Source organism: Rhineura floridana, chromosome 5, assembly GCF_030035675.1.
Source record: "Rhineura floridana isolate rRhiFlo1 chromosome 5, rRhiFlo1.hap2, whole genome shotgun sequence".
Classification (NCBI taxonomy): Eukaryota; Metazoa; Chordata; class Lepidosauria; order Squamata; family Rhineuridae; genus Rhineura; species Rhineura floridana.
In genome coordinates, this window is record NC_084484.1 from 131767902 (window position 1) to 131794322 (window position 26421).

Here is a 26421-nt window from a genome sequence, read left to right on the forward strand (position 1 = left end):
CCCCTTCAGTGCTTCCCAAATGGTAACACATGCTGGCTGACCCCCTGTTTCCTCCTGCCTGGCAGTTTTATGGTCTGGCCTTATCTGTTCATTAGCTGCATGCCTCTGGGAAACCCCACATTTGACACAGGAGAAGCTTATTTCGGAAGGCTGGTCTAGGGATCTGCCTTGACACAGTAACGTCCACCTAATACCCAGAGGCAAGACTGTGTGACAGTGGTACGATGTGCATTTTCCCACAGTTAGATCCCATCAGTTAGACAAACTGGCGAGATACCGGGGAACAGGAAGGGAAAGGTTTATTTTAACCATTCAGCCAAGTCTTCCCTCAGGAGATCACTGAATTCATGCAACCGCACATAGCTCACTTACTTAATTCACACAGGGTTCCATTCACTAACACCACTTTCAGTTCTACTCTCAATCCCTTTTCCCAGGGAAACACATCACGCACATGTACTCAATTCATTTACACTATCTACTTTCATAGTGAGTCTAACAGATCTGGCAGCAAAAGGTTGGACAGCACCATCCCAAACAAGAGATGGCCAGGCTACAATGGCAATCCCTCACTGACAATCCCCAATAGAGATTTCAAAATGTCTTTTACCTCTAGGGCTGGTGCCGGGGAGTCAGTGGTGGACGGTCCAGACTATTGGTTCTCTAGTAAGCATGGCTATCCAGGTCACGGCGCCACAGATTGTGGAAGAAAACAAAGCTTCACATTGTGTTTGTATCAGTAAGATATGCTAGAAGCACTTTATTAAAATAAAGCAAAACAAAACAAGCAAAACAAGCAATCACTTGGAGAGAAATTCCGACATGAGTAAGTCCAAAAGTTCTCTGTCCCAATCAGTTTTCAGCACATTCTTATAGGGATTTTTCAAAGGCACACAGGAAGCTGCTTTCATCAGCGCTACACACATATGTTTATCTACTTATGGATAGAAGGTTGAGCATTCAGCAATTTCTCTCGGAATGTTCTGTAACTTATCTTTGCAACATATTCTTTGCAGCATGTTTCAGTGTCATTCTTCCCATCATCCCCTTCATACTTGCAAAGTCTTAACCAAAGTTTGAGGCCTAGGAATTTTTATTCCACACAACTGAAATCCCGTAACATTTCATACCCCACAAATGCCCCGTTTTTGTGTGTGTGTGTGTGTGTGTGTGTGTGTCCTGATTATGTTATGCTATAGCTCCTCTGGACAGCACTCATGTGGTAGCATCACAGAATGAATAAAGCAGGAAAAACCCCACCCACCACTAATGCACTATTATTGTATCAAGAACATGTAGCAGAATACACCTTCAATAAAACACCGGTCTGGAGGAACCCTCGTACTCCACACAGCTCAGAGATATGGTGAGAAACTTGGAAAGAGCCTCCTAACTGAGAAACCACAATGATCTGAACAGAGTTCATCAACTTTGGGTTCATGATACCAAGGAACAGCTCAAGCCTGAATGGAGCTTTATGTGTCTATTTTCTGGAACTCTACTTTCATGAATTTGTCCTCTCATGAAGTTGTAATTTAAGCAGAATTGGTTGTGGGCTGATAACTGTCCGAAGAATCTCTATGATCTTCTAAACCTGCATTTATAATATTGCCAGTCTGTTTCCCTCACATGGGGACACAATCTTGTCCATCTTATAAATGCAGTCACATTTTCCTGCAGTTCTTGATTTCAGCAAGAGGACTGAATGCATGCTGGAAATGATTTGCAGCAGCTTGTTCTTTTAATAAGATATTATAGCCTGCATATCTGAAGATTCCTCCTGTAACATTCTGGAGCACCAGCAGTCTAAACACTATTCACCCTTCTGTATCCACAGTCTGTATTTCTTTAGAAACAAGATGGTTTTTGAAAAAGAAAAGAAAGAAAACCATTATTAAAATTAAATTGATTGAGACATTTTCCCTAATTTATCTTTAATAAGTTATACCCACCACAAATATACAAACATACAACCAACATTTGTATATGTATGATACATATAAATATATACTACATACACCAACACACACACATTGCCTATGTCTGGATCAGGCATAAAGTTATTATTTATGCAATATTTGATCAGACATAAAAGTTGCATCTACATCATACATTCAAATCACTCATATCACTTAAGCAGTCATGGCTTCCCGCAAAGAACCCTGGGAACAGTAGTTTGTTAAGGGTCTCGTTATAACTCTCAGCATCTGTAACAAACTACAGTTCCCAGGATTCGGGGGGGGGAGCCATGACTGTTCAAGTGGCAAAAGAGTGATTTAAATGTACAGTGTGGGTGTGACCAAAGTTATTAGTGCAGTATTTCAGCAAGTTAAATGAGTTCTGTTATGCAGAACCTATGAGAATATTGTTTTACACAGAAATGTTTTATTACAGAAAAATAATGTATCAGAATATTTCCAGTATCTGCATATAGGGTTGTATCCAATGAAGTTGTCCTGTTAGCACAAGGGCTTCCACTTGCACAGTGAGTCTTCTTTTCCCTGCATAACCCCTCATATCTTCTCCATAACATTGAACAAATTGAGGCAGCTCTGCAGGGGAAATGAGAGGGAGAGGAAGCCCTGTTGCACAGGTGGACGTCTTTGTGCTAATGGGATGACTACAGTGGAGATAACCCAAAGAAATTAAATATTTTGCAAAGAGAGGCTCATCCTCTAAATACCCTTTTAGCTTTCTGAAAAAAAATTAACTTTTTTTTAAAGAGTACAGTTCTTTACTCCACAAGATACTTACGTATTAGTGAAAGAGAAGTTGGATCAAGTGCCATGTTTGTACACTCAGGTACGTCCAGACCAGACTTTTCTTCCTCATCATAAATATTTTGCCTTAAAACATTCATCAGAAACTCTTCACTCATTCTATACTTCATAAATTCTTCAGTCTCAGGTGGCACCGAGAACCTTAAGAAGTAGGATACTGTATTGTTTTCTTTGCTGAAAGAAGGAAAGAGGCATTGTGAGAATGAGAGGCCAACAGTTTATACAGCTATTCCTTTCTCCTGCTGTCAATACTCATCATGCATTAATGCAGCAAATGCATGCAAATCTGTTATGCAAGGTGTGCAAAACATAAAGCACATGTGTAACATCCGTGCAAACCTATCAGTTACAAAGCTGCAGATAGAAGACCATGACTAGGTTGCTTCACAAGGTACTGTATTTATACATGGTCCAGCAGGATGGGAACAAACCTCTGCTTCTTCCCTGTTCTAAATTACAACCAGTCCAGGGGGTGGCACTGACTGACAGTTTCTTCTTCCTCCTTCCTCCTAATTCCAGCTAGAATTAATGGGCTCTGCCTCCACCTACGGCTGTTCTCCCTGACTTCTGCTTCGCTGGTCCCAATGGGCACCAACAGCCATTGATTCCAACCATATTTAATAATTGCATGATAATCTAGCAAAGGGATGGGGGACTTGTGGCCTTCCAGAAGTTGTTGGACTCCAACTCCCATCAGCCCCAGCCAGCACAGTAAATGGTCAAGGATGATAGAATATGGAGTCCTATATCATTTAGCGGCTACAGGCTTTTCAACACTGCTCTAGCAAGGGATATTTCACCAAAGACTGCTATGTAAAAGTCGCTTTGCTGCTGTCTGCTATATTTAAAAAACAGTGGAACACTTTCCCCTGCAGAAATTGTGCATCAAAGGAATGTACGCTGGTGGTATTAGGATGAAGCAACTTAAAAAAAATAGGAGCATGTACAAACAACTTTAAAAAGCCTAAAAACTATACTTCAAACAGGTTCAATTAAAACATGATTAAGCAAATGAATTAAATATGACTGAGCATGGGAAAGGAAGTGTGTTGCACATCACATCACTAACTGAGTCACAACCACTTTCCGTAAAATAATTACACCAGACATAAATGAAATATCTGGAGAAAATATTCAATTTTCCTACTTACAAAATCACTTCCTCTAATGTATAGTAGCCAGATGCAAAAGAAGGAAGGGCTTCTGCATCTTTGGAAGAATGGATGATTCAGGACAGACAGAAAAAAGTACTTCTTCACACAGTGCATAGTTCTGTTGTTGTTATGTGCCTCCAAGTCGACCACGACTTATGGCGACCCTAGGAATCAGTGACCTCCAAGAGCATCTGTCATGAACCACCCTGTTCAGATCTTGTAAGTTCAGGTCTGGGGCTTTCTTTATGGAATCAATCCGTCTCTTGTTTGGTCTTCCTCTTTTTCTACTTCCTTCTGTTTTTCCAAGCATTATTATCTTTTCTAATGAATCATGTCTTCTCATTATGTGTCCAAAGTATGATAACCTCAGTTTCATCATTTTAGCTTCTAATGATAGTTCTGGTTTAATTTGTTCTAACATCCAATTATTTGTCTTTTTTGCAGTCCATGGTATCCGCAAAGCTCTTCTCCAACACCACATTTCAAATGAGTGGATTTTTCTCTTATCCGCTTTTTTCACTGTCCAACTTTCACATCCATACATAGAGATTGGAAAATCATGGTCTCAATGATCCTGACTTTAGTGATACATCTTTACATTTGAGGACCTTTTCTAGTTCTCTCACAGCTGCCCTCCTAAGTCCTAGTCTTCTTCTGATTTCTTGACTATTGTCTCCATTTTGGTTAATGACTGTGCCAAGGTATTGATAATCCTTGACAAGTTCAATGTCCTCATTGTCCACTGTAAAGCTGCATAAATCTTCTGTTGTCATTTCTTTAGTCTTTTTGAGATTCAGCTATAGTCCTGCTTTTGTGCTTTCCTCTTGAACCTTCATCAGCATTTGTTGAATCATTACTGGTTTCTGCTAGTAGTATGGTATCATCTGCATATTTTAAATTATTGATATTTCTCCCTCCAATTTTCACACCTCCTTCATCTTGGTCCAGTCCTGCTTTCCATATGATATGTTCTGCATACAGATTAAATAAATAGGGTGATAAAATACACCCCTGTCTCACACCCTTTCCGATGGGGAACCAATCGGTTTCTCCATATTCTGTCCTTACAGTAGCCTCTTGTGCAGAGTATAGGTTGCGCATCAGGACAATTGGATGCTGTGGAACCCCCATTTCTTTTAAAGCATTCCATAGTTTTTCATGATCTACACAGTCAAAGGCTTTGTTGTAATTTATAAAGCACAGGGTGATTTTCTTCTGAATTTCCTTGGTCCATTCCATTATCCAACGTATGTTTGCAATATGATCTCTGGTACCTCTTCCCTTTCTAAATCCAGCTTGGATGTCTGGCATTTCTCGCTCCATATATGGCAAGAGCCTTGTTGTAGAATCTTGAGCATTACTTTACTTGCATGGGATATTAAGGCAATAGTTCGATAATTACTGGGATTCCCTTTCTTTGGAATTGGGATGTATATGGAACCCTTCCAGTCTGTGGGCCATTGTTCAGTTTTCCATATTTCTTTACAGATTTTTGTCAAAATTTGGACTGATTCAGTCTCAGTAGCTTGTAGCAACTCTAGTGGTATGCCATCTATTCCCAGTGATTTGTTTCTTTCAAGTATTTTAAGAGCAGCGTTCACCTCGCATTCTAAACTTTCTGGTTCTTCATCATATGGTTCCTCTGTGAATGACTCTGTCATCCTTGCATCTCTTTTATAGAGTTCTTCAGTGTATTGCTTCCTTCTTCCTTTTATTTCATCTCAGTCAGTCAGTGTGTTCCCCTGTTGATTATTCAACATCCCTACTCTTGGTTTAAATTTCCCTTTCATTTCTCTAATCTTTTGGAACAGGGCTCTTGTTCTACCCTTTTTGTTGTCCTCTTCTATTTCTATACAGTAACTATTGTAATACAGTGCATAGTTAAACTATGGAATTCTGTCCCACAGGAGGTAGTGATGGCCACCAATTCAGATGGCTTTAAAAGAGGATTAGACAAGTTTATGGAAGACACTTTTGTGGGCTGGTCCCGTGTTTACTGTGTGTATTTCCCATCTAAGATTCTTTACAATGCATGTTTTAATCCAAACGTACAGACTTAACCATGAAGGGTTACATACCCTTCCGCATACACTTGCGGAATATGTGTCTTGAGGAGGAAATCTGATAAACTGGAGATAAACCAAGTATTCCTACATATTTGCTCTAAAAAAGGCAGGAAACAAATATAGAAAATGTGCATATCCTCAATCTGACAGTATTGAGAAACATGGTGAGTAGAAATACCCCTGTACCCCAGGGCATGACAATTCTTGAGAAGACACAAATTTCAGTCCTGGCACAGCCATTTGTTGATAAAGAAGGTTGATTGGCTGCCCTCAGAAGAGTCAGTGAAAGGCATGGTACATGGCATATTGAAGAGCCTGTTGAGAGGACAAACGCTAATGCTGGCTTTATATACTAATGACCACACTTGAGCGGAACAACATGAGACTGTGTTAGCTCAAGCACAGAGTAATCTAGGGTTAGATCCTTTGGGATAAACACAGGAGGCTTTAACAGAAGAAACTGCTGAAGAAGTAGAAAGACCCCTTCAAAGATATGGAGAAGATGGCCCACACCTCTGTTTCTGGTGCAACAAGCTCAGAGAAAGCCTAAAATCCCACTGAGGCAAAAGAGCCAAGTAGAAGATGCTTTACTCTCAGGAGAGAGGAAGAAATCTCTGTCCAGTGTTCCAGCCCTCAGCTGTAGAACCTGGTCAACCACTGTGGAAACAGAAGCAGTTTAGTATGTACATACCACACTTTGAGAGGAAGATGGTGAAGAAGCCACACAAGACCCAGGAGATGAACGGTATGTCTGAAGAACAAGAAGAGAAGCCCAAGACTGATCCAGCATGAGTTGTCCTATGCCTTTAAAGAAGCCTAGTAGAACATTGTTCTCCCTACGTTAATAATAATTACTGACTCTACCAATTCAGGCTCAAGATACATCCAAAAGGGTGCCAGAAAGGATGTCTGAGAACAGACACCATCAAAGAAAGTACGCAATTGAAATTTGCTATACTGCCTAAGTCATGATTAAAGATGTGTATGAACCAGGACAATAAAATGTTGAATCAAAATTGCTAATGCTCAGACACAGTTAATCTCTAATGCCACAGCTAAAGTAAGAGGAACACAGACCTTACAGCAGCAATTGAAGGGAATCTGTGTTAGATAAGGTCAGAATATAATGAATATTGGCTTATACTTTTATGTATGGTTAAACAATTTAAAGGTATTGGTAGAATTCTCCCATCTGTAATGGCATGATTAAATGTGCAATAGAGATGGCCATGCATATAGTATCATACACACTCCACTTAAAGGCATGGAAGTTGCTTCCATTTGATGGAGCTAATCACTCTTCCATGAGAGTTTCTAATAACCAGTGTTGATAATACATCCGAAGTCATATGGTTATACTCTGCCAGGTACCTAGAAATTGATACCAAGATAGGAATTCTCACTGATTTCATGGAACCTTCAATTCCTTAAAATCTTGCATACGGAACAAGGGCCATGTTTTGCCTCTGCAACTGTGCAGCAGTAAGCAAAGGAGAAGGACACAAAAGGATAATTCAGTTCACTGTGCTACGGCTATGTGCAAACAGGTGACACAGGAAAAAAAATGAGCTCTTACCAAGCTATTAGTTAATAGACCAAAAGCGGTACAGCCTAGCCCCAGATGTCCAACTGAAAATGTGATTTACCCAAAAGTATGTGATTGTATATGTACATGCTGTGCCTGAATGCTTTTTGCAACAAGTCATAGTAACACTAGCACTTGTTTGAGCCTGCTAGAATGAAGAATAGCCTGCTTTCATGTGTAGCAGAGCTACACTCACAGTTTGGATCCCTGTTATAGATCATCTGGCATAAGAAAGGAAAATGGTGATGATTTTGTTCCACATCCTTGAGGAATATCTCCACAACAAATTGTAAGGACTATCAAATCCTCAAATCTTAAGATTTAGTATTGTATTATACAGAATGAGCTCCATACAAAAATGTATTGTAGCTACTGCTTTACTTTATAGTAAATTAGATGTAAATTAGATAATGTTATATCAACTTGTGGGCATAGTGGCAAAACAATTGTGTATGCATTTGCATAACCTGGCTTTGATTATAACCAGAGATGCCAAGAATGAATTCAGAAGGACTCCTGAATGATTCAAAGATTTAACAGCTGATTTTTGATGAAAGGTTCTCTGGAATAGCACCCTTGGATGAAGCTATATTCAGCAATGTTGATGAGGATAAAGAAGAAAATCTTTGCAGAGATCATTCCCAGAGGAAGACCACTTTTTAAAGTGGACCATATTGGCTATGAGCAATGAAGACAAAGAAGTTGAAGAAGCTATTAGCAAACCAACTCTACAGCTTGCTGAGGTTGTGATATTCAATAGTATATAATGTAAATGATAAGGGTGTAGCACTCTTAGATGAGAAAGAACAGGGGTGTTGTGAGCTGGCCCCATGTTTAATGTATGTATTTCCCATCTAAGAGTCTTTACAATGCATGTTTTAATCCTAATGTACAGCTATATGCCCAGATATGCAGACCTCCTTATAGCCTTCAAGAGTTAAAAAGGGAAGAAAGTTTTTCTGTTCCCCCCTCCTTTGTCTAGGTCTGGGCAATCAGCCAAAATAACGATAATGGCATGTAGCTTCCAGCTGCAGCTGCCTGTGGATATATGGGAACTAGAGGAGGAAACTCCTTATATGGTGTGGACAATAAAACTGACTAGTTATGACGATATGGTGCTGTCCCTGGCAGGCAGCAGAATGCGGCGTTTGCTGTCTCTGGCAGGAGGCAGAAAGGAAGAAGGCAGATGGTAAGGAGATAAGAATTATTATAAAAGGAAGATAAGTTCCTGCATTCAGTATCAGTCTTATAGACTGATCCAATGTACTGCCATACTGCTGCTGCGAACCAGAGGTCTGCTGCACACAAGGGTGAGATTATTCCATTTATTTCCAGAAGAGATAGAAATGTATTGAAAAATGCTCAGAGAAACGTAACTTGTATAATGTCAGACATTGTATAATTTCTGAATTAATAGCACATTATACAGTAAGATTCATTAAATATACATTAAACGTAGAAGCCTAATACTATATAATACTTTATGTTGTGCACTGCCCAGAGAGCTACGGCTATTGGGCGGTATAGAAATATAATAAATAAATAAATAAATAAATAAATAAATAAATAAATAAATAAGCCTTATATAAACCTGAGCTAGAATATATAAGAGAGCTACTGGTTCAGGCTACTGTAAGCATTATGAATGCCATTATGAAGTGCAACCAGTCAGGACTTTGACTCTGACCTATATGATTCTGATTCACTAGCTGTGGCCAGAAACTTATGTGTGACTTATATATCTATATAGCATACTGTGTAATCAATACAAAATATAAAAACCATCCACTGTTGAATTCCCATTATTTTTCCTGAGATATCACTAAACCATAACATCTTATTTGGTGGGACCTCAAACATAGTTCGCCTGGACAAACCTAACCGCTGGCAAAAACCATGGAAGCTCAGGTGACCACACTGTTTGTCATACAAGTTGTCTGTGTAGATACAAACTACGGGAATATGCAAGAACTCTCAATCCTGTGTTTGTACAAGAAAGAGATGGTTTGAGGCCATTTCAGTACGACTATCAGTGGCTACTAATCATGATGGCTATGCTCTACATCCAAGGTCGGAGGCAGTACGCTTCTGAATGCCAGTTGCTGAAAACCACAGGAGGGGAGAGTGTTGCTGGGTTCAGATTCTGTTCAGGTGCTTCCATAGGCATCTGGTTGGCCACTGTGAGAACAGAATGGTGGACTAGGTGGGCTACTGGCCTGATTCAGCAGGCTGTTCTTATTTTTAATAGTTGTGAAGAAGAGGGAATTTCAGCAGGTAAGGCTTGCAGGAGCCTTATCATATTAGCCACGCTTACTGTAAAAAAAAATATCATATGGTGACTGCCAACAGAAATTGAGCCCAAAGAGGATCACTGAGTAATGGGGGGGGGGTTTATTACCAGGCTCAGGACCATCAGAAGGATGGAAGACATACAAACTTTTTAAAAAAACTGAGGGGGTATTTTTAAAAAGTCCAATGCATGCTCAGTAACTACAGAATGTTGAGTGTCAATTGGAAAAGAAAACTGGACAGGGATGAGGGAATGGAAGCCTTGGGGTACGTACACACTATACATTGGTATGCAATTTTGCTTGAGCTCCTTGCAGTTCATAGTATCCTGGCAGAGGACATAGCTGGATGGCTGCTTGAACATGATCATCCATGGTAGGTGGTAAGGATGAATTGCAATATCTTATTTAGTTCTCTAAACTGATATAACATGCAGAAAACCATATATAGCAAATGTGCTTTACTGAAGAAGAGCACTTGGGCATTTGTTTCTCCCCCCTGCCCCTCACTTCATTTTTACCAGAATACTGGCAGATTTTCTGTCTCTCCAAATGATCCTCAAAATTCATTAATTTTCTCAAGGTCTTTTTTTTCTGGTTCAGTTTCAGGTGTTCTAAATTATATAACAAAAGTCTTGAAGCTAATTCTGCTTTCCTACCTGAAGGAAATAATTTCCGCGGAGAGAAAATATCGCCCAAGAGCAGATGAAAAACTGTATACATCTGTAAGCTTGAGAGAGAAAACATTAATTATTGACACATCTTACACAGTGTGGAAACAGCCATTCAGTGTGTTTTCTTTGTTGTGGAGTATCAAGGAGAATGAAGAATGCAAGAGGTTACATTGTAGACATTTTAGAATCAAACACTTTGGAAATGTTAATACAGATTTACAAATTATCTAAGTTTTATATAATTTGTAAGTCTGTATCTGACCATTCTTTCACCCAAACCACACCCTGGCTTCTTTCCTTGAAGGCAAAAGTGCATCTGGGTATCATTGGTCAACTGTTGTTTCACTTTGTTCCCAAGTAGTCCTCCTTTCTGAGGGGCAAAAGGACATCTTAAAATGATTGGCTGACCTATGTTTTACCCCTGCACTATATCCTAAAACAGGCCATGACATTGCATCCATACTACAGACAGGGCCCTATAAATGTGCAACCAAGTCTTGCGTTGAGGGTCTTCAGCTGGAGTTTGCAAAAAGCTGTGTTTCCCTAGATTCCACACTGCATCTTCTGGAAGAAGAAACAAAAGGAAACTTGACTTCTAAATACTGTTGGGCTGAACTATTCAGCGCAACCTTTTTTTTTTTAAATCAGTTTCGGGTGGAGGGGTGAAAATAGTGCTGAAGAATAGAATAATCTTCAAAACTGCAAACTTTGCATACTTTGTATAAATTGTATATTGACTGGAGGGCAGGGGGAGGCTTAACATTCTAACAACGTGGCCAAGGTGTTCCTATTTACACAGTGAAAACACCACCACTTGGACCACGCTTTATTTTGAATAGAATGCCCTGGTGGGATTGGCACTACATCCCTACACCATGTCATTCCCAAGGGCATTTGGGGAGAGGCAGGTGCAGCTGCCCCATTTTAGCAATGAGGGTAACCATCTGATCCCAAGAATGCTCCTGGGAATGACCACAAATCATGATGTGTTGAGAAGGAAGGGGCATAACTGAGTGACAGAGCATCTGTTTGGCATGTAGAATGTCCCAGGTTCAATCCTGGCATCTCCAGGTAGGGCTAGGAGAGACTCCTTGTCTAAAACCCTGGAGAGCCATTTAAACTTTTTCTCAGTGCTCTTAAAGGCAGTAAACACATTTCTTGCTTCTTTATTAAGAAAATAAATAGCACATATTTAATGTAACAGTTGCTAAATAAATAACATATTTTGAACTGGTTGTGTCAAACGTAGTTAAATGCAGCTATGCCTACTTGCATTTTGCTGCAAAAAAGGGGTCTTATGTAACCTTACATAACTTAAGAAGATTAGCTAAATATTTAAGATAATATATTAGCTTGAATCCACCTAAGCCATTGCTTGAGTGAAACAACTTCTGCTTGTGTGATGAAACTTGCCTTTCCCCTCCCCCTGGTGCCCCCTGCACCACCCCTAAATTTGCTGCAGAGGGTTAGAGGAATCCCTAGAGCAGATTTGGGGTACATGGTTCCATTGGGGGAGGAAGTTCCATTGCACAGTCAGAAGTTGTTCCATTTGTGCAATGATGTAATTGGAGACAATCCATGCACATTATGTATTGAAGTCTCTACGGGTAGCTGGCAAACTTACCCTTTTACTAAGATTTTCAGAAAGCAACTTAAATCCTGATTCTGACCATTGCTGGCCAGGATTAGTACAATGAATTTTTAATATTCCTGAGAAATTATGGCGATTGCCACTTGCTATTGATTCAGGATCCCAGAATTCATCTTCATCTATGTAATCCGCTAAAATAAAAAGCAAATTATTATTTGTAGTAACTCTCAGAAGCTAATTTTTCAGCATCAAGTGATTCTACATAACAATCAGAGCACATGCCTGTCAATCTTAGCATAGTAAGATAAAGCCCATGTCTTTTCCCCCCCAATTTCATTAGATCCAAGATTAAGCAGTTGTGGCTGCGGGCTGTTGCAAATTCATAGAATATTAGAGTTGGGGGTAATCTACTCCAACTCCCTGCTCAATACAGTAATAATACAACATCCTTGATAGGGATGGAAAGATCAGCCTGTTTCTATTTCATGTCAGTTTCATGGGTGTTCATAAATCTACTTCAATTACCTAGGGAGGTGGTGTGCTCTCCAACACTGGAGGCATTCAAGAAGCAGCTGGACAGCCACCTGTTGGGTATGATTTAATTTGGATTCCTGCATTTAATGGGGGGTTGGATTCCATAGCCTTATAGGCCCCTTCCAACTCTACTATTTTATGGTTCTATGATTCATGCCATCTATGGATTTGTTTTTTAAATCATGAAAAAATGCATTTAATTTGTGCATACTTTTGTATGCACTTCCTCTGAAATATGCATGTTGTGTGCATTGTATCCCTAAAATACAGACTGTTGGATGGTTTTTTATGTGCTAGTCCTAAAATACACATTTTACATGCATTACCTCTATAAAACCTGCATTTTTGAAATAAAGCTGCACTACAAGATATTTCGATGTGCACAACTAGACTGTTAACTCTATGTCAATCATATATGTGTCTTGAAACTGCTAAGTAGGTAACTGCTTTAAAAATAAGGAGTGGATGAAATTCGCCTTCATCCTTAGCTTCCCAAATATGCCAGTTATCAGAGTCGGCCAGTTGCAGTCCGGTCCAATGGGATTGGTTTCAGCCCCTCCCCTTTGAGGAAGTGGACAAGGTGCTCTCTGCTGTGAAGCCAACCACCTGTCTGTTTGACCCTTGCCCCTCGTGGCTCATTATGAGCTGCAAAGAGAGACTGAGTGAAGGGATCAAGGCAGTGGTAAATGCCTCCTTGGAAGAGGGTGTAATGCCATCAGCCCTCAAGGAGGCAGTAATAAAGCCCATCTTGAAAAAGCCCTCCTTGGACCCCCAAGAGTTAAATAACTTTCGCCCAGTCTCTAATTTACCATTCTTGGGCAAGGTGATTGAGCGAGTGGTGGCCAAACAGTTACAGACACACTTGGAGGAAGCAGATTATCTAGATCCATTCCAGTTGGGCTTCCGGACTGGACATGGAACTGAAACAGCCTTGGTCGCCCTGGTGGATGATATGAGGAGGGCGTTGGATAGGGGAGAATGTACCCTCCTCGTCCTCCTGGATCTCTCAGTGGCTTTTGATACTGTTGACCACGGTATTCTTCTAGATCGCCTGGAGAAACTGGGATTAGGGGTCACTGTTTTACGGTGGTTCCATTCCTATCTTTCAGACAGGCATCAACGGGTGGCATTGGGGGATGAGGTATCAGACCCTTGGCCTCTCAATTGTGGAGTGCCACAGAGTTCTATCCTCTCCCCCATGCTATTCAATATCTATGTAAAGCCGCTGGGGGCCATCATCAGGAGATTTGGGCTGCAGTGTCACCAATATGCAGATGACACTCAGCTCTATCTCTCGTTTAAGTCCTCACCTGAGTTGGCTGTGGATACCATGTCCAAGTGCTTGGAATCCGTAAGTGGATGGATGAAGGAGAATAGGCTGAAACTAAATCCCGATAAGAACGAGGTGTTGCTCGTGGGAGATAAGAGGAGGTTGGGAGATATAGACCTGGTGCTCAATGGGGTGAGATTACCCCTGAAGGAACAGGTCCGCAGCCTTGGGGTCATTCTTGACTCCCAGCTGTCCATGGAGGCTCAGATCTTGGCAGTGAGCCAGGCAGCTTGGTATCAATTACATCTGATTCAGAGGCTGCGACCCTACCTTCCTATCCATCTACTCCCACAGGTGATACATGCCCTGGTCTCCTCTCGCTTAGGCTACTGCAATGCGCTCTACGTGGGGTTACCCTTGAAAACGGTCCGGAAATTGCAGCTGATACAGAATGCGGCGGCACGCTTGATTAAGAACAGCCGTCGCTGTGATCATATCACTCCGGTGTTAGTAGATCTACACTGGTTACCAGTTGCCTACCGGGCCCAATTCAAGGTGTTGGTGTTGACCTTTAAAGCCCTACACAGTTTTGGCCCAGTTTATCTGAAGGAGCGCCTCCAGCATCATCAATTGTGCCGCCTGACAAGATCAGCCACACAAGGCCTCCTCTTGGTCCCACCAGTCAAAATTGCTAGACTGGTGCGGACCAGAGAGAGGGCATTTTCGATTGTGGCACCTGCCCTCTGGAATTCCCTTTCTTCCGGTCTTCGCCATGCCCCCTCCCTGATGGGGTTCCGTCAAGCCTTGAAGACCTGGCTATTCAGGCAGGCCTATAGGATCTCTGGGGTGGACTAACTTTATGCTGTTATTAACTGGATTAACTGGTTTTTAGCTTAATTTTTTATTATGGTATTTTGATATTGTATTTTACTGTGTACTGTATGTCACCTAGAGTGGCCGTTAACTCGGCCAGATAGGCGACTTATAAATAAAATTTATTATTTATTATTATTATTAGTTATGTTCCTTCTTGGAGGAGAGACACCTTCACATCTTCACATGTTCAGCTGAATGAACCTATTCCAGCAGGGAGTGGGCTGGAATCAGTCATGACTGCTTGCACCTGTTGAATTCATGTCCAACCCATGCCTTCATGCAAGTGTAGATGTGAAAGAACCGATGTGCATACCAACTGTACATGGATAAACTCTATCAAGTCTCTTGTAATAAATTTTTAAAGAAATAAAATCAGAGACCTTGCCTACACAAAAGTTCCAATTCCATTCACAGTGTGTACACATGTATGCTCATTCATACGTTTTACTGTAGCTCAGTGGCAAAGCACCTGCTTTGCATGCAGAAGGTCCCAAGCTCAATCCCCAGCATCTCCCAGGAGGGCTGGGAGAAACCACTATCTGAAAACCTAGAGAGTTCTGCCAGACAATGCTGAGATAGATGGACCAAAGGCCTGACTCAATATAGGGCACAGCCAACGGCCTTAAGTGGACACAGTTCCACTTTTAACTGTGTGTGCATAATCAAAGTAACCTGTGAAAGAGTGTCTAAGGTTCCTGATCCTGATTCCTATGTGCATACATAGGGCCATTCCAAAGCAGATTTAACTCGGCAGAATCCTGTCAAGCATTGCTAGTGTACCCAGACCAGTGGTGGGCATGGCTTTCTTCCAGAGCACACAGGCACTTCTGCTTCTTTGGACCTAACTAGACATGATGCAGGTGATGAGGAAACAAGATAGCATGTTTTGCATTGGATTGTATGTGTTTTTTTAAGCAGCTCTGGGAAAACTCAGATTGGGACTACAATTCTAAGGCATGGAGTTTAACATTGACTCGTTTTAGACAGACACACATATTTTGTATGTACAAGCAGTGGCGTCACTAGCGGGAGTGTGGGGGGGTGCGGACCTCCGGCGCGTGCCCTCCCAGGGTCATGGACAAGGTGTCTGGGCTTGCATGCGCGCGCATGTGCGTGTGCACACACTCGAGGCCAGCCACCCCATCCATGCCCCTGGGAGGGCACGCGCCGGAGGGACACCCAGCCGGAGAAGGCCTGGGAACACTGGCGCCCCTACCTCACCCCGCCGACGCTGCTCCCAGTCTCGCCCACCCGCCTCCGAGGAGGAGGAGGAGTTGGAGCAGCCTTGCCAGGCAACAGCGCGGGGCGGGGTGGCTCTGGGTGTCACCCCCCTCATGGTGACACCCGGGTGTGGGCTGCACCCTCTGCACCCCGGTAGTGACGCCCCTGTGTACAAGACATCTTTTACTCCCAATGTTGACCTATAACCCTAAAGACGTAAAGCACAGACTTATGTGCTGAAAACTAAATGAGTCTGGGAACCCTTTTAAAGCTAACTATGTGGTTGTTATGTGCCTTCAAGTTGATTTTGACTTATGGAGACCCTATGAATCAGTGACCTCCAATAGCATCTGTCATGAACCACCCTGTTCAGATCTTGTAAGTTCAGATCTGTGGCTTCCTTTATGGAATCAATCCATCTCTTGTTTGGACTTCCTCTTTTTCTACTCCCTTCTGTTTTTCCCAGCATTATTGTCTTTTCTAGTGAATCATGTCTTCTCATGATGTGTCCAAAGTATGATAACCTCAGTTTCATCATTTTAGCTTCTAGTGATAGTTCTGGTTTAATTTGTTCTAACACCCAATTATTTGTGTTTTTCGCAGTCCATGGTATGGACAAAGCTCTCCTCCAACACCACATTTCAAATGATTGATTTTTCTCTTATCCGCTTTTTTCACTGTCCAACTTTCACATCCATACACAGAGATTGGGAATACCATGGTCTGAATGATCCTGACTTTAGTGTTCAGTGATACATCTTTGCATTTGATGACCTTTTCTAGTTCTCTCATAGCTGTCCTTCCAAGTCCTAGCCTTCTTCTGATTTCTTGACTATTCTCTCCATTTTGGTTAATTACTGTGCCAAGGTATTGATAATCCTTGACAACTTCAATGTCCTCATTGTCAACTTTAAAGCTGCATAAATCTTCTGTTGCTATGCTAGCTATACCATATTAAATTCTGAATAATTTTGAATTTGGATTTCAGCTGCAATACTATACCACTTACCTGAAAGTAAGGCCTATTGAACTCAATGGGACCTACTTCTCACTAGACATTGTATAGGACTGCCCTGTTAGTCACAACTAACTTGAGCTAGATTGAGACCATCTGAAGAAGAATACATACCTGAATAAAAAACTAAACTTAGAATAGACACAAGTATCAGTGCCAGGAAAACAGAAGTTATAATCATCCACAGTTTGCATTTCCAAAAAACAATCTTAGAACATGAGTTCAAGATGGCTGTCTTCTGTCACAAAAAGAATATAAGTGAAAATCTGTTAATAATCTTTAAGTGTATTATTCAAACACACACACACCCTAAATTTGACTTTATAAGCCAGGGATAGCCAGCCTTGTGGATTCCAGGTGTTGTGGACTTCAACACCCATCATCCCAGATCATTGGTCATGCTGTGTCAGACTGCTGGGAGTTGGAATCCAACAACATCTGGAAGGCACCATGTTGGTGGTGATCACAAGCTGAATATGAGCAAACAGTGTTATATGGCTGCATAAAAGGAAAATGCTATTTTAGGTTGCATTAACAGAATTATAGTTTCCAAATCGCGTGAAGTATTGGTTCCCCTCTATTCAGCACTGGTTAGGCCTCATCTTGAGTACTGCATCCAGTTCTGGACACCACACTTAGGATGCAGACAAACTGGAACAGGTTCAGAGGAGGGCAACAAGGATGATCAGGGGACTGGAAACAAAGCCCTCTGAGGAAAGAACTGGGTATCTTTAGCCTTGTGAAGAGAAAACTGAGGGGAGATATGATAGCACTTTTCAATTACTTGAAAAGTTGTCACACAGAGGAGGACCAGGATCTCTTCTCAATCATCCCAGAGTGCAGAACATGGAATAACGGGCTCAAGTTGCAGGAAGCCAGATTTCAATTGAACATCAGGAAAAACTTCTTAGCTGTTAGAGCAGTGTGACAGTGGAACCAATTACCTAGGGAGGTGGTGGGCTCTCCAACACTGGAAGCATTCAAGAGGCAGCTGGACAGGCACCTGTCGGATATGTTTTAATTTGGATTGGGGGTTGGACTTGATGGCCTTACGGGTCCCTTCCATTTCTACAATTCTATGATTCTGTGAGATCAATACCAATACTAGAAATCCAAAAAAGAGATGTCAGAGCTTGGATCTAAAGAAACAACAGCAGTTATACTAAGTTCCTAACTCCAAGAGCTAATGGTTACACCTTAGGTAAACATCTGAGTCTGCTAGGCCGAAGCAGGAAGTGTCTATAACAGATACATAAACCAACACCCTTTTTTCCTTGACAATAAATAGCAATGGGGTTACAACAGTTTCAGGTGAGAACAGGTGTAACCTTGGAAATTCAGATTCATGCAACATGACTATGAAGTGAGCAAATGACATAAGGAAAAATGAGGGTAGTTTTGCAAACATACATATGGCTACCTGGGAATAAATGGCAATACAGTTTTAAACATTCAATTTTAACAAGTGGGACTTGCAGTAAAATGTTGTGATACATTTGCTCCAGTTCACTGTTCAGCCATGCCCTCCTCCACAATACCCATTCCATCTCTCCTCTCATCCCATTTTCCATCTCCTGCACCCCCCATCAGTTTCCCCCTCTAAAGATTCTTTTGTACTTCAGTAAGCCTTGGGGATTGCCCCAGCCTGCAGATACCAACATCTTGTGTGTGTATGATACCATTTTTCTCTACATAAGGACTAGGGATGGAAGGGTCTGTCAGTTTCAGTTTCTCATTTTTTCCAGTCTTAAATACAGGTCTCCACATTTCTGCAGCAGTAGGCAATATTAAAAAAATCCTACTGAAAATTCTTCAGCATTATAGTGTGAATTTCTCTGAATAAACACATTTTTGTATGCAGTTTTGACCAATGTACACATTTGTGCAACAATTTCTCCAAATATAATGCAATTTTGTGTTATTTTCATAAACACATTCATTTTTATTCACACTTTCCTCTAACGTGCATTTCTCTAAACATTGCTTCGTTGGAGAACTACCTTTGTGGAAATGTGGCAGACAGAATTTAAGATTGGAGAAATTAGAAAAATTATGATTGGAAAACATAGAATCTCAGAGAAACTGAAATTGACAGATTCATCCATCCCTATACATTCGGATGAGGGTAAATTTCAAAGGATGGCTGTGTTTCGATTCTGATATTCTTTTGGAAGACAAATTTGGCTTTTTAATGCAAACTGAATCAAATTTCTCCCCCATTCCTAGTAAGGACCAACACTTGGAAAATTGAGATTGCTATTAGTATGTTCATTTTTAATAACTTATCTTTAAAAAGTATGATATTTTTCCTATGTGTGCAGATTTCCCCCTGAAAACAGCTAATGACCGGGGGAGGGGCAGTGACAACCTTCTTAAAGCTGCAATCCTTACCTGGAAGTAAGGCCCATTGAACTTTATGGCTCTTGCTTCTGAACAGACATGCATAGGATTGCATTCTAAACTTATCATGATTTACCTTGGCTTTACTAGTAAAATACCCTGTATGTGTTAAAGCAGAGTATAAGATAATTTTTTTAAATAGTTAAAAAAAAAAAAGTCTGACTATGGTAATATGATTGTTGTGAGAACACATAATTTTGAATATGAATGAATTCTTTTAAGGTTCCAGTCCATGAAGAGTACTCAAGATTGCACACTCATAGCCCTTTTAAAAAACTAAAAGATTACTGATTGGCTGTTTCAGAAGAAAGCAGAAGTGGATGCAACTTGACTGAACCCCCTGTTCCCACTTCTAAACAGCCAGTTGTTGGGGTTTTTTGCTTTGCTCCGACCCAGTGATCAAAAGCATACTGATTTCATGCTGATCTGGTTGATACTACTAATTTAAGAATCCTGGTCATTTAAATTACACTTTCATGTGTTTAAAGCTCTTCAAATGCATTAACTTGTCATAATTCTTTCAATGGCCCTGTAAGACAGTTTTCCTCAACCTCATGAAATACATATGCTGATGAATTTTGAGGAGGGCAGTTTTTAAAAGTTGCAAACTGATGAGGAAATTTGGCAAACAGAATTTAAGATTGGAAAAATTAGAAACTCAGAGAAACTGAAACTGAAACATCTGACACCGGTAGACTCCATGAGAAACAAGTATTGTGTCAAACAGTTGTATAATTACAGGAGTCGTTTCACAGTGATATTTCCCCCCCCCACCTAAATCAAACTTTTGAAGTCTGAATGTGTCCAAAGAAAATTCTTTATTATGCTAAAATGATACATATTGATTGATATTTGTAACAACACACTTTTACAATACAGAAAGTGAATAATTCAATGGCCTACCTTATCAGGTCTAGGGGCTTCAGGGTGAAGAGGGTCATTCAAGTCAGGCTCCGGTTCTTCCTCTCTTTGTTCTGTTACTGCATGTAACTCAATAGCCTGATGTTCTTGTTCAGAGACGTGGCCATTCATTGCTTTCAATTCCTAGCGAAGAACTTTTCAGCACAGGACATGTAAGCAGGAAAAACCAAGTGCATTTTCAGCCTTGGGTATGTTTCTGTCGATAACATGCAAAAGTAAAAATGTTTCTATTTAGGGTCCCATGAATTGGGACGATAGACTGGAATGCTGCAAAACAAAATATAGTCTCCAAAGAAGGTCTTGGAAAATCAGTACATGAAGGTCGAAAGTCCCAGGTTTATCTGTGTTTGGGAAACGCAAAGGCTCATTAGAAAGTTATGCAAGGCTGGATTTTCCAGTTTCTGCCTTCTGTAGATACAAGCAGGTAACTTAACCTGAGGCAACCCAGCCGTTGGTGGAGTAATAAAAAAAAGCCCATGCTATTGTGAGACTGAAATAAAAGCCTTGACAGGGATGGCCTTATCAGATATCAAAACGCTCTAGCATAAGAAACAGGATTGTAGGTGAAAGCTGCAGAAATTCAAATTGGATACAAAGCATCTATTGTTTGACAGTGTCTAATGATTAAATTAATTGCTAACTAAATCTTTTCTGGATAGAGTTTTGCCTAAAGAACCCCAAGAGAATCCTGATATTTTATTATCATAAATTAATAATTAATTCCCTGAAATAATTTTGTAAATGTAGACTTAGATCCGAAGTCTATGAAGCCTACTGGGGAATAATGAAATATAACAGTAAGGCTGCAATTCTATACATACTTACCTGGACATAAGCCACATCAAACATAGTGGGGCTTACTTCTGAGTAACCAAATGTAGGTGTTTCGTGTTAAGAGTCCCATTGCAAGGGTTAGCAGTACAATCTTATGCATGTCAACTGAGAAGTAGGTCCCACTGAGTTTAATGGGTCTTACTCCCAGGTAACTGGGTATAGCATTGCAGCATTAGAGCCTTGAGAGATAATATCTGATTTCCATGGCTGTAAAGATCATAGAATCATAGAATCTTAGAGTTGGAAGGGGCCTTGTAGGCCATCGAGTCTAACCCCCTGCTCACAGCAGGAAATCCACAGCTAGAGCATCTCCCGCAGATAGCTGTCCAGCCTCTGCTTGAAGACATCCAGCGAAGGGGATCCCACCACCTCCCTAGGCAGTCGGTTCCATTGCCAAACTGCCCTTACTGTCAAGAAGTTCCTTCTAATGTCCAATCTGAATCTACGCTCCTGCAACTTAAAACCATTAGACCTAGTCCTACCCTCTGGGGCAGCAGAGAACAAATCTGTACCCTCCTCTATGTGACAGCCCTTCAGGTACTTAAAGAGTGCAATCATGTCACCCCTCAGCCTTCTCTTCACCAGACTGAACATGCCAAGTTCCTTCAACCTTTCCTCATAAGACTTGTTCTCCATACTGCTTATCATCCTCGTCGCCCTCTTCTGAACCCGCTCTAACTTGTCTATATCTTTCTTAAAATGAGGCGCCCAGAACTGAACGCAGTATTCCAGATGAGGCCTGGCTAATGCAGAATATAGTGGGACTATTACTTCCCTCGACCTGGAAACTATAGCTCTGTTTATGCAGCCCAAAACCGTGCTTGCCTTTTTTGCCGCAGCATCACACTGCTGGGTCATGTTCAACTTGCGATCCACTACAATTCCAAGGTCCTTCTCACACGCACTACTGCTAAGGCGGGTATTTCCCATCCTGTACCCGTGCATTTTGTTTTTGTGGCCTAAATGCAGAATCCTGCATTTGTCTTTATTGAATGTCATTTTATTAATTTCAGCCCAATTTTCTAGTCTATGCAGGTCCAAAATATGTCATCTGACTCCATAGTTGTATGTCTTCAACATTCACAGTCAACAGCAGAAGCTTAAGAATGTTTACTAAGAAGTACATTCCAGTTAGCTCAATGGGTATATTTCCTAGAAAGTGTGTTTAGGATTGCACTGAAAGTGCCCTGGCCAGCCAGTAAGGTAGCCATGTGTCCTACTTTACAGAAGACAATCCTTCATTAAAAGGGCTGTTTGAGGACTATTTCAAGGAGTCCTCTATCTGTAGGACTATGCAATTCAAATCCAGTTTTAAAGATAAGATAGCACAAACCTTGAAGTTGCCCAGCAGTTAGTTTTGGACAGCAGACTGAGCAGGCATGAAGGTCACCTGGTCATTGTTTTCCATACTATAGTGAGATGTACTGTGTTTCTATTTAAATTATAGGAATTATTTCTTAATTTGCATCATTCTAGATAAATAAATCAGCATATGCAAATATTATATAAACTTGTGTCCTGTTTTGTCCTCTATTTTAATTATGCCTCTCTCTGTCTCTCTCTGTCTCTCTCTTTCTCTCTCTCTGTTTTTTGGGGGGGTGATGCTTAAGTGGTCAGCCCACCAATCAGGGAACACATGTGTATATCCCCACCTAGATGAAGAACTATACAAATGGGTACTGCATACATAAGTCCACCCTTGTTCCAACAACCAAAATGCAAACATGTAGCCCTGTTACCACTAAATTATTGCAGACCAACAGTTCAGAAGTAGGCATGTAGATTTTGTCTTCCTTTCCTGCCAAAAGCTCAATGGCATAATTGCAATTGTTTGAAAGGGCTAACTTATGCACAGTTGCATCTGGGTCAAAGCGATTCACACAAGGGGATAATCTTGGCCAAGTCTTGCAGAGATTTACATTTTTTGAGCTCTGTATTTTTTGGCAAGAGTTTGGGTGTATTATACTACTTATATTATACTACTAATGATGTATCATGTATATTTGTGATTGCATTATACCCCTTCTGTTATTTTAATTGCTGAGGCAAGAGTGTCCATGGGGGGGGAAGGAGGCACTCCCCCCTTAGGATTCTATATGTAATGGTGGGTGGAGTAGGTTGCCAATGACCTATAACAACAATTCATAGACTTTGCTCCTGCCTAGAAATATTTTTCCAAACACTCTTGGCTTGAGGTAGACTTTTCCAGGTGTTCTGTGAGAATGATCACCACATGCTCAGGTCACTGGTGAATGTCATCTCCTTTTTGTGAAACATCACACATCCAGTGACAGGTGTACCATTGACCCAAGTGCATTTGCATTTGTTCTCCCCATCATTCACTGTGGATATTGCTCTAAACAGTACTGTTAACCAATCCTTTTTGTTTATGGGTATGAATCACCATTACCTCTTGGGGGAGATGTGGAACTATGAAATTACTTTGGCTTTCTATTGTGTGTAAGTATAAAGTAAGCTAGACAGGTTTATTTTGTCCTATGATTGAATTTCCTGTATTTTACCTAACCCTTGGGGTGTTTGGTTTAAGGAATGATTTTGCTACTATATTTTTTTACTTATAATTTTATTTTAATAAAGACTGCCTCTTATTTACCAGGGGGGGAGGTTCCTTGCAGGAGGAATTTTGCCTCTGAAACCAGCCCCTTGGCCATTTAGCCACAGACTATGATGTAACTGGATATTTTGCCTTAAGACTCCAAGACAAGGAGTGTATCTTTGGCTCTTGTGTTTTGGAATCCTTGGCAGGTCTATTTCTGGCGATTTGGGTTTCCCCTTGGCCCAGAGTGGGTGACCAGGTTTAAGGGGTGGTGGCAGGTTTAAGGGTTGGCATTGGTTTGACTTCTCCCTGATAAGGGAGGCATGGGTTGTGCCTGGCTGGGATCAATTGCCCTGGGCTTGAGAGCTGACCCCTTGGCAGGTGTTCTTTAAATTGCCTGACCACTACTGCTAGGAAAACTATTTTACAAAAAATATTGCAGTGTGTCCTTGCTTTCTTAATTCATCAGAATGCTTTGATACACTAGGGCGTATCATGCTTACACAGCTCCTTCACTATAAATGCACATGCATGGGTGAACACACACACAGGGTTGTATCCAATGTTAGTCCTACTCGGAACAAACCCACTGAAATTAATGGACATGATTAACTTAGGCCCATTAATTTCAATGGGTGTACTCTGAATAGACCTTAGTTGCATACACATTCTACACACAATATTGTGTGTTGTGTTCTGGGGTAGTTTACCTGAGTCGTGGCGGATGCTTTCTCTTAATGCATTTTTGTCATCAAGTTGATTTGAGTAATGCTGATAGCTGTAGAGGAATTGATTAACACCTCCCTAAGGGAAGGCTCTATGCCAACATTGTTGAAGGAGGATGTGATTAGACCTTTGTTTAAAAAGCCTTCATTAGATCCTGCTGATCTTCATAACTTCTGGCCAGTCCCTAATCTCCCCTTTCTTGGCAAAGTGACTGAGAGGGTGGTGGTGGCTCAACTCCAAGTTTTCCTGGATGAATCGGATTATCTAGACCCTTTTCAATCAGGCTTCAGGCCTGGTCATGGGACAGAGACTGCCCTGGTAGCCCTGCTTGATGACCTATGTTGGGTATCAGACAGGGGGAGTGCATCCCTGTTAGTGCTGCTGGACCTCTCGGTGGCCATTGATACCATTGATCATGGTATCCTTCTGAGCAGTCTTGCTGGGATGGGTCTAGGAGGCACTGTTTTACAGTGGCTCTGTTTCTAGCTGATGGACAGGACCCAGAAAGTGGTGCTGGGAGACTACTGCTTGACCCCCTGGCCATTGGCCTATGGGGTACCGCAGGGTTCCATTCTGTCTCCCATGCTCGTTAACATTTATATGAAACTACTGGGAGAGGTCATCCGGAGATTTGAAGTGCAATGTCATCAATATGCTGATGACACTCTTCTATCTCTCCCTTCCTTCTGATGGCAGGGTGGGAGTGCTCATCCTAAACTGGTGCCTGGAGGCTGTGAAGAACTGGATGTGGGCTAACAAACTGAAACTTAATCCAGACAAGACGGAAGTGTTGCTGGCCAAGGGAAAAACTGCCCCAGTGATAGGGTTGCAACCTGTTCTGGATGGGGTTGCACTCCCCTTGAAAGAGCAGGTCCGCAGGTTGGGAGTTTGGATCCTGCCCTGCTGCTGGAATATCAGGTGGCTGCGGTAGCCAGGAGTGCTTTTGGCCATCTCAAAATGGCTACCAGCTGTGTCCGTTCCTGGAAGCAGCTGACTTGGCCACAGTGACGCATGCATTGGTGACATCAAGGCTTGATTACTGTAACACACTCTATGTGGGGCTGCCTTTGAAAATGATTCGGAAACTACAGTTGGTCCAAAATGCAGCAGCAAGAATGTTAACTGGAGCACGGCGCAGGGAGCATATCACCCCTGTGCTTTACCGACTCCACTGGCTCCCAATTTGTTTCCGGGCCCAATTCAAAGTGCTGGTTTTGACCTTTAAAGCCCTAAAAGGTCTTGGACCAGATACTTAAGGGACCGCTTATGTCCATATGTTCCTACCCTGGATTTAAGATCATCTGCCTCTGGTCTCCTCTGCATGCCTGGAATGAAAGAAGTTAGATTGATAGGTACACGGGAGAGAGCCTTTTCAATTGTGGCTCCCAGACTTTGGAATTCCCTGCCCCAAGAAGCCCGCTTTGCTCCCTCCCTGATGGTCTTCCGGAAACTTGTAAAAACTATTTTGTTCTGGAGAGCCTTTGGTTGGGACTGACGGGTCAGCCTGACACTGTTTAAAGTTTTTTCTTTTATCTTTATCTTTTAAGTTCTTTTATTCTCACTCTCTTATAAGTGTATGCACATATATACATGTATGTGTGTATGCATAATGCATTTTATGTATTTTAACTGTATTTTATGCATTTTAATTTACTGTAATGTTTGTGTTTTTATTGTGTATGTTACTATATATGTGTGCTATTTTATTGTAGCCGCCCTGAGTGCCCTATTGTAGGGTAGAAGGGTGGGATAGAAATATTTTAAATAAACTAAGTGTATACCTTACCTTTCATCTTAGTCCAGCTGTCTGAAATTCTTAATTCACTTCCAAGCTACCATCTTTTCATGTGTACCTGGAACCTGTTATCTTTCCAACTGAATTTTCTGTTCTTTTCTTAGATTTCAGCCCCATTACCTCTTCATTTGTTC

General features: G+C 41.3%; 1 protein-coding gene across 3 annotated transcripts; it reads right to left on the minus strand.

Moving 5' to 3' along the window:
* Nucleotides 1-742: 742 nt before the first annotated feature.
* On the minus strand, nt 743-26421 carry C5H3orf52 (chromosome 5 C3orf52 homolog). 3 transcript variants are annotated; one of them, XM_061629526.1, is made up of 7 exons: nt 26279-26421; nt 20358-20716; nt 17169-17292; nt 12172-12329; nt 10533-10603; nt 2755-2954; nt 743-1846 (listed from the first exon to the last, which is right to left on the minus strand). In XM_061629526.1, exons 2-7 carry the CDS (start codon nt 20484-20486, stop codon nt 1818-1820), a joined length of 711 nt encoding a protein of 236 aa, XP_061485510.1. In that variant the 5' UTR covers nt 20487-20716; nt 26279-26421; the 3' UTR covers nt 743-1817. The 3 variants fall into 3 exon arrangements, with proteins under 3 accessions (XP_061485510.1, XP_061485511.1, XP_061485509.1); XM_061629527.1 differs by lacking the exon at nt 26279-26421 and having other exon boundaries at nt 17169-17289; nt 20358-20821; XM_061629525.1 differs by lacking the exon at nt 26279-26421 and having other exon boundaries at nt 20358-20818.